The sequence below is a fragment of the Cyprinodon tularosa genome, unplaced genomic scaffold (assembly GCF_016077235.1).
Source record: "Cyprinodon tularosa strain WSP-4 unplaced genomic scaffold, ASM1607723v1 ctg69, whole genome shotgun sequence".
NCBI classification, from domain to species: Eukaryota; Metazoa; Chordata; class Actinopteri; order Cyprinodontiformes; family Cyprinodontidae; genus Cyprinodon; species Cyprinodon tularosa.
The window spans coordinates 2,612,288-2,621,706 of NW_024039440.1; the positions used below are offsets into that span (position 1 = coordinate 2,612,288).

The window sequence follows — 9,419 nt, forward strand, 5'->3', positions numbered from 1 at the left end:
ACTGCAGCAACCCTAGATCATAATACCGCCCCCACAGGCTTGTACAGTAGGCACTAGGCATGGTGGGTGCATCACTTCACCTGCCTCTCTTCTTACCCTGATTCGCCCATCACTCTGGAACAGGGTAAATCTGGACTCATCAGACCACATAACCTTCTTCAATTGCTCCACAGTCCAATCTTTATGCTCCCTAGCAAATTGAAGCCTCACTGATTAGTGGTTTTCTTACGGCTACACAGCTGTTCAGTCCCAATCCCTTGAGTTCCCTTCGCATTGTGTGTGAGGAAATGCTCTTACTTTCAGTAATAAACATATTCCTGAATTCTACTGTTGTTTTTCTTCGATTTGATCTCACCACACATTTAAGTGATTGCCAATCACGATCATTTAGGATATTTTTCCACATTTCTTCCTTGAAGATGATGGGTCCCCACTATCCTTCCAGTTTTTAATAATGCGTTGGACAGTTCTTAACCCAATTTAAGTAGTTTCTGTAATCTCTTTAGATGTTTTCTCTGCTTGATGCATGCCAATATTTGACCCTTCTCAAACATACTAACATCTTTTCCACGACCACGGGATGTGTCTTTCGACATGGTTGTTTAGGAAATGAGAAGCAAGTCATTGCACCAGTTGGGGTTAAACAACTTGTTGCCAGCTGAAAGATAATCGGCCATGCAGTAATTATCCAATAGAAGGCTCACACCTATTTGCTTAGTTGAATCCAGGTGACGACTTTTTTTTGGCCAGGCAGTGTATACAGTCATATGTTTATATTACTGTTTTTATATATATATTACTTACTGTTTTTCAATGCTGCACTTTAAAAAAATGAAATTGTCTAGAGAGCTCTTCTTAACAAAATTGTTGTTTTACACGTGTAATTGTTTTACACGTGTATACAAAATGACAAATAAGTCTGTCTAAGTCTAAGCCTTAATTTGGCTTTGAGTCCCAGCCTCCTGACCTTTGCTATATGTGCAGCAAAATGCAGTTTCTCACGACCCCATTTCCTATTAGAAAACTTTCAGATAGAGACTATTTTGGCAAAAAAACAACTGGACTTTTGAAGAGCCTAAAACACGTGACATTTATATGCATAAATCAAGAACATTTTACACTTAATATTACTCTTTTTAGTGAGGGACCAAATGTGATTTGTATCTGAGTACAGTTTTCTTTTAGCTATTTTACTTAAATAAGCTTCCTATGCAGAAAATTCTTATGAGACAGAATCATATTTTACATGTTAAATTATTTAATGGTTTGCATCAAGGCTATACTTGATTTCTTTAAAATGAGAAATGCAGGAGAGCTTTCAGTTTAAAGCAAGATGAGCTTCATGAATCAGAAACTTACCAACGTGTTCTGTCAGAGCAATATTTAAAAAGTTTAATAATCAGCTATGATAAACAAGGCTTGGATCATTGTTGAAAACCAGAGCAAGATTTTCATGTGGAAATAAGTCAATCAGAACCTAAACTAAGAGAAACAGGGAGAAAGTTCCAGGGTTTGGAAGCTGTGATCTATAGATTTCAGAGCTCTATAAGGAAAATATACTCCTACAATAAAATATAAGCATCTTTGTCAGAGTGGACATCCAAGATCCTTGCACTGATGTTGGGTTTACATCATAAATTGCCTTTTTTTTTAAGAGTGATTATATTTAGAACAATACTAAGCAGTCACATCAGCACATGACTTAGATGATGTGTTTATAGAGTTAAACTTTACTAGTCCTCCGTCTTAAATCATTAAACGGCCTCCGGTTTCACAGACTTAGTTTGAAGTTGTTGCAAAACATATGGAAAATCAAAGTTAGTTTAAAAACCTATTTTAGCATCACTTCTTCAATTACCATTTCATATGATAATCATTTCCTACACAGTTCTTACAAAATCACAGTAATTTCAAGGAGATCCATGTTACACTACACATTAAATAATGGGTGTTTAAAAGGTAGGGAGGAGTTCTCGTTTAAATCATGAGACATTTCCATGTGGTTTTTATGCTAGTTATATATATATTATTTGGTCTGTTTAGTTTTTAAGCTACAGGACTCCATAGATTTCCTCACAGATAGGTAGATTTTAAAACAAATAATTGTACATACTCATAAAAAGACGATATTAATTCCAAACAAGCACCAAAATATAGGTAAATGTACAACATTTTTTTTAACGTTATGTGCATCACTAAACATTAGTAGGAATCTGGGCTAGACAACTCTATCTAATGCAATAGTCTTTTAACACTTAGGACACTTTAAGACTTGTGGATTAAATTCCAAACAAAATTAACAGTAAAGGTGAGACAAAGGTTTTTTTTGGGGTATTTAAAAAAAGATCTTTCCTCTACCTTTTTACCAAATTAACAAGGTTTCATGTCTCAACTGTTAAAGCAGTATATAGGCAGTATTTTCAAAAATTAAAGCTTTTCATTCATGAAGATTGCTCAGATTGTGACTTTAAAGAAACATCCCTCTGCTGAGTTGAAATGTCTCTCTACTCTTGCATCATTGTGCTTTTTTTTTGCCAGCCAACCCCCTCTTCTAACCAGAATCAGATATACCAGAAAAGAAGCTCATAGAGATGATTTCAAACATCTAGGATATTTCAATACATATTACATGTATTAAATCGCACGTCTGAAAGAGTTCTGGGTTGGATTTTTGGTGGAATAAATTTACTGCATATAACTCACACACAGGAAGTCATACATGAACTTATATGGAGAAGAGAAGCAGGAAGGAAAGTGTCTACAAAGCCTCTCTGTAAATCCTATGAACGGACTCCTGATTGTTTTCAACCCCCACATCCTTCTGTCCACAACAGGAAGTTCAAACACAAAGAACAACCTTGAAGGAGTTCTGAATCCCAACTTCTTGCAGCCTAAATCAAATTACATTGTAAATTTTTGCAAATGCTTTAGTTTCCTCAAAGCTTTTTTCAGCCTCACATCACCATCAGTGTATAGACAGACTGACTGTCAGTCTTCCGTTGAGGATAGAGCAACAACGTCCAGATGTTGCATGAGCTCCTCTCCTCAAACAGCATTCCTTTCCTGGAGTTATGTAAGAAGTAGCTCCTCCCTATACTCACCAAAAACGTGCAGCACACATGTCTGACTTCTTCTGTCTTAAAACTTCTTCTTGTGGAAAATAGAAAAGCTATTATTTTTTCTTAGAGGAATGTTACATGTTATAAAAAAATAAAATAAAATGTTATTTTCAATCTAAAAAGCATATCAGATCTTTGAGTTTTTCAGGAGTTTTCTTATGGCTCAGGTTAGATGTAGAAGAATCTAGATCCCCCCACACACACAGACACGTATACATAAGCTTTGAATGCATTCATTCAAACGACAGCAAAGGGTAGAAAATATACTGTAGATGATCTGAAAAAGAAATTCTACTTAGAGCAAGAATATTTTCTACAAATTCTGAAAATATTTAAGACACTGACTCCTGATTTCATGTCTTTACTATTTAATTATGTCACTCTTATAATTGTATGAATATATTTTAAATGTTGCTCTCATTTACATATCCCCTTCTTACCATCTGTGCCTTTGTTTCTCACAAGAGAACTAATGATGGTGAGAAGTTGGAGCAGGCCTTGTTGACCCAGGTGTCACCTTTACTCTGCAACAGCTGAGGAATTTTGCCCTAAACTGTGGCATTTTTAAGGCACATTCCCTGCAGAGGTGTGGGTGCTTTTTATAGCTTATTATGAGTGTTGCGCAGGGGGGTAATTGGTTTAATAGCCTATTATTGCAAATAATTTTACGAGTGCGATGCATCAGCATCTTGCGGAAAAAAATCAATGCTCGCTGTTTTTTTTGAGCTGATCCATGAGAGAATTTTTGTTGGATCTTCTAGAAGCTTCCCCCTCGACACGTCACTACAAGAAAGAAAAAAAAAAAGAAAACTCCTCATCAGCTGGCATGTGACAACAATCTCTGAGAGCTGTTAAACAGAAGTAGAACCAGATGATGGGCAGACTGGGGTGATGCCATTGCAAGCTAACCCTGAGCAATGAATTAAGTCTGAAAATCTTTGTTTTGATTTCTTTTTCGATGATTAAACACAGAAAAAGCAATACCTTCCTTTTTCAGCGCTTTATCTGACCAGATCTGTCCCCTACTGTCATATAGATAATACAGATATTGAGTTATATCGCAAAGTTAGGTAATAAAAACAGATGTTGCATTAAAATTTAAAAATAGGGGTCCTGGTTTGGGACACGTCAGCCTGCATCTCCTTTTGCACCCCCATGCTGCATCTAGCAGCTGGAATGGAGAGACGTGGCACTGTGGGGGTGGGGATGGACTGGAGAATCTGCAGCTTGTCTGAGTTGTAAATGCAACTGAGTGAAACTTTTGAAGTTCTGGATATTTCTATTTGAAATCAAAGACATTTCAGTAGTGAAAATCAATAAATGTCCAACTTCTTTTCTGCAAACTGGGAACAAAGCACCCATCCAAAAACATGTTATGTCTCTTAAGATACTTTGTTCACAGGCGAAACTCAGTGTGCTTTATTTTTTTTTTAATCATATATGAATGCATGTGTAAAATAAGCTACATTTTTTAAAGGAAATATATATATATATATTCTTTTATTACAGTGATGTAAGCAGGGAAGGAGATTGAGTCAGAACGCTGTCTTCAGACCGACAGACACCAGCAGCTACTGCTGAACACAAATCAGATTTTTCTCCCTCTCTGTGTCTACAGATGCATTTTAGAAAAGTTTTCAAAAGCTGATCCCAGAGCAGTTCAGGGGAGGGAACTTAGTTCTTTTCTGGTCTCTGGTATCCACCCTGTGATTTCAGTGGGGGATGTCCCATTACTAACTTCCTGAGCAAACACAGACATCCTTATTTGAATACCCCATTCCCATTTTCTAGAAAATTCTCTGTAAGGATATATAGAGCTGAGGACCGTGGTAGTGTTATGCTATCCACCGGACGCACCCAAGAGGAGAGACCCTGCGAATCTGTGCCAGGTGAGGATCAGAAAATCCAACCTTTGTTTTTTTTTTGTCCAGGAAAGGAATGCGGAGGGTGAATGAACTCCTTTGTCTTCATTGTTTTATTTTAGAACTTGCTCCCACTCTGCAGCAGTTTACTCTCTTTATGCTGGATCCCCCCCCCTGCAAATCTCAAAATTATAGAACATTCAACTAGATTACCAAAGAAAACATAATGATGCAGATTTTACTTTGTTTAAAGGGATTAAAATGTATGTTTTACTGCTAAAGGTCACAGACCTTATAGGAAGCGAAATGAAGCATGAAATGACAAAGCAAAGTATATTTTTTTAAGCCTTGAAGCCTAGAAAAACATTCCCACTGCTTTGTGGAGATTACTTCATCCAACTTTTGTCTTTCAGAATGAAAATCGCAGACATGAAAACATCTAAAGGTATCCAAAAGTGAATTTTACCCATGCTGTGCAAAAAATGCAAAAGCGTTTAGATGCAATAAACATCTTTCTGTTAAATAAAAGAGAATGCCAGTAAAGCTGGTTATCAACACCCTCAGGATATGTTTTTGAGTGATGGAATGAAGAGGGCAGAGCTTGCAGAGCACATGCCCTACTTTAGCCTGGAGGGAAAGCATAAAAGTATGAGACTTTTCTGAAAATCGTAACTTATGACAATTAAGGAGATGGTTTAGATTTGCAGATGTTTGCATTAATTGTTTTTCATCGAGAAACAGAGAGTGGTATCATATTTCAGTCTTGAGGCAGAGAGCTGCTTGACCCAAAGGGGGACGGACGCTCTTGTACATCTTATTGCTGCTGACGTGGCAGCGATCCTGCCTGCCGTTCTCTGAGGGCTTTCCAAAGCTTCTCTGTGGGCTGAACCAGTTTCCTGCCCCCCTCCAAATTACAGACTTCTCACTGATGTGTACCTCCTACTCATTTTTCTTTTTTTTTATACACAGTTTTATAATACTCTTGCTATTTCTATAACATTTTGTATTGAAGCATCTCAATATAGTGAAAAAATACATCTTATATGGATCTTCTGCAAGCCAGAAAACCTTTCAAACCTAATTATTGATGTGTTACAGAGTCAATTTATAGTTGTTTCAGGTCTGATTTAGACCAGCTGTTTTTATCATCTGTAAGTCCTGGAATAAAAAAAAAATATACAAAATTGTAAATCACAGATCTAGTTCAGTCTGATTCTAAAAGAAGGCATGGCCTTTCTTTATTATTAAGTGTCAGATTTAGCTTTTGAGATTAAAAACGAGCCCTAAAATATGATGGAATTTTATTTATTTTTGGTGATTTTCTTTTTTTCCTCTTTGCAGTTTGCTGCCGCTGCACCCAAAACAAAACAGGATGTGGATGACCAGAGTCGTCGCTCTTTGTCTGCTGGCCTTGGTGGCCTCTGCAGAAGAGAAGAAGCTGAGCAGCCATGCTAACACGCTGGCTGACAACAGCGCTAACTTGGCCTTCAGGTTAGTTACATAATTGGAATAAAATAGACCAGAGAAATTTGAAAGATTGGCATTTAGATTCTTTCCAGAATTAAAAATGATTGCTAATTTTGTTTTTCTATTGTTTTGATCCAGCCTGTACCACAAGATGGCTCAGGACAAAAACACAGATAATATTTTAGTTTCTCCTGTGGTTGTGGCCTCCTCTCTGGGGCTGGTTGCTCTCGGTGGCAAGTCCTCCACTGCATCCCAAGTGAAAACTGTCCTCAGTGCTGACAAACTCAAGGATGAACATCTGCATGCTGGCCTGTCAGAGCTCCTCTCTGAGGTAAACTGTCTAAAACTCAAAAAGCAAGTCAATCTATCATTCCTGCAACTTATAAAAAGGCTTTGCTTGAATCCAGAAAAAAGATTGATTTAATTTGGCATTAACAGTTTATATGGTGTGTTTCACCAGGTGAGCGATGCCAAGTCCCGAAACTCCACCTGGAAGATCAACAACCGCCTCTATGGCCCCAGCTCCGTCTCCTTCACCGATGACTTTGTGAAGACCAGCAAGAAGCACTACAACTACGATCACTCCAACATTAACTTCAGGGACAAGAGGAGCGCGGTGAACTCCATCAACGAGTGGGCGGCCAAATCAACAGACGGCAAGCTGCCCGAGATCACCAAAGATGTGCAGAACCCCGACGGAGCCATGATTGTTAACGCCATGTTTTTTAAGCGTAAGTCCAGACAGCATCAAAGAGGGACAACAAATCCTATCTGAGGCCTGTGTAGGTTTGTAACTATTTTTTTTTTTTTTTTATCTACAGCTCACTGGGATGAGAGATTCCATGAAAAGATGGTTGACAACCGCGGTTTCCTGGTTACTCGCTCTTTCACAGTTGGAGTTCCAATGATGCACCGCACAGGTGAGCATTCCTAACTCTGCTTCTTGTTATGTCTTCCCTACTGTATCCTCACAACTGAGATAATATCTGATGTCTATGTACCTTCCAGGTCTCTATGACTTCTACGAAGACAAAGAGAATAATCTCTACATCCTGAACATGCCTCTGGGCAAGAAGCAGGCTTCCATGATCTTTATCATGCCCTATCACTTGGAGCCCCTGGAACGCCTGGAGAAACTGCTGACAAGGAAGCAGGTAGACACTTGGCTCAGCAAGATGGAGAACAGGGCTGTGGCAATTTCCCTCCCAAAGATCTCATTGGAAGTCAGCCACAACCTGCAGGTAAATATTATGCATCGTATATAAAGCGTGAGAGTTTTATGTTGAGTGATCAACAGACTCCTAAGTAGTTGTCTTTTCTCCCTCTAGAAATATTTAGCTGAAATGGGCCTGACTGAAGCTGTGGACAAGTCCAAAGCTGACCTGTCAAACATCTCAGGGAAGAAGGACCTCTACCTTTCCAACGTCTTCCATGCATCCGCCTTGGAGCTGGACGTGGAGGGAAACCCTTACGACACCAGCATCTTCGGCACAGAAAAGCTGAGGAACCCAAAGCTCTTCTACGTAGATCACCCCTTTATCTTCCTGGTGAAAGACAACAAGACCAACTCCATCATGTACATTGGCAGAGTGGTTAGACCCAAGGGGGATAAGATGAGAGATGAGCTATAATGATAAAGTTGTGAATTATGTTTTGTAGATCTAATATTTGTGAAATTCTGACAGGAAACTGTATGTTTGAGTGCGTGGATGCGTTTTGTTTTTATTGGTGTGACTGTTACCTCAAGAGCACATTCCCTAAGACAATCTGTGGACTGGATATTTAAGCATTCTAGTTTTGGCAATCTTGAACCGCGAGGCAACAAACACACAAGTGCCTTAATAAAGATTTAAATTAATCAACATCACTTGGTAAAACAGGTAACATACTTATATTAAGTATGACGATTTTAATTTCTTGAACTCCCAACCTGTTTACCAGTGATGGTGCTACCACACTCCATGTGCGTCTCTTGCATTATCTTTAATGTTTAAAGAAAAAAAGATCTTTGCACAAGCTTTTGATTTGCAGCTCTAAGTCATTCCCCGATTTCGCCACCAGTTTGCACTGAAAGGTGGCAAATAAGTGGTGCTGTATTCATGCTCATTTTCCAGTCATACTGTGTCATTGTGTTGTTGGAGGTATTTTCCACAACGAAACTGGTGGAAAAGTGTGATTATCTAATATTGTGGTGTTTTTTTTCCAATAAAATGAAAGAAATAAAGCTGAATGTGTCTGTTCTGTTTTTCAAAGTCCTTTCTGACCCATAAGGTCCTTTTACTGGAGTGTTGGAGAAGTCACAGTGATACCAACAATGTGAGATAACAATCTTTCCAGTCGACTGGAGTTCAAACGTTCCTTCAGGGTCTGGAATGCAGAGATTTAACAATGATTACTCTATCCCCTTACACTGCTAATCTGCTATATATTCCGAGAACCTCTTTGACCCCTCATCTCAAACAATATGTTCACATGGGTCTCTTAAAAAAAAAAACCCACACACAGAAGGGAGACTTACATCCTGCATATAAAAAAAAAAACAAAAAAAAACAAAGCTGGAGTGCAGGGCTCTCATGGTGTTCAGGCAAACTCTTCACAGGGAGCTCAAGCAAAAACAAAAAAAACAAATGTGTTATGGCAGCACCAGAACTAACATGTAGCCCAGTTACTACTTAGAAAATGTGTTTAAAAAAACAACAATGATAAAGGAAATGCGGTAAATATACTTCAGAAAGAATTGTGTTCTGATGTTGGCACTAGAAAATAAAGCTTTACCAAAGTTGTAACTATAAATACAACAGCACCTCCTTGTGGTAATAAATAGCTAAAATATATTCATGAAACTCTGGACAGAGTTATACAAATTAATAATTTATTTATATAGTAATTATTTACATATTTAGATTGTACCTTTCATTTTAATATATCAGACATACACCATATAAATGATACCACATAATACATTATTATT

General features: G+C 38.1%; 1 protein-coding gene across 2 annotated transcripts; it reads left to right on the forward strand.

Moving 5' to 3' along the window:
• The first annotated feature begins 4,851 nt into the window (after positions 1–4,851).
• Positions 4,852–8,672, forward strand: serpinh1b (serpin peptidase inhibitor, clade H (heat shock protein 47), member 1b). Of its 2 annotated transcripts, XM_038267920.1 has the most exons (8): positions 4,880–5,008; positions 5,395–5,426; positions 6,323–6,472; positions 6,587–6,779; positions 6,909–7,179; positions 7,270–7,368; positions 7,457–7,689; positions 7,777–8,672. In XM_038267920.1, exons 3-8 carry the CDS (start codon positions 6,354–6,356, stop codon positions 8,077–8,079), a joined length of 1,218 nt encoding a protein of 405 aa, XP_038123848.1. In that variant the 5' UTR covers positions 4,880–5,008; positions 5,395–5,426; positions 6,323–6,353; the 3' UTR covers positions 8,080–8,672. The 2 variants fall into 2 exon arrangements, with proteins under 2 accessions (XP_038123849.1, XP_038123848.1); XM_038267921.1 differs by lacking the exon at positions 5,395–5,426 and having other exon boundaries at positions 4,852–5,008.
• The last annotated feature ends 747 nt before the right edge of the window (positions 8,673–9,419 follow it).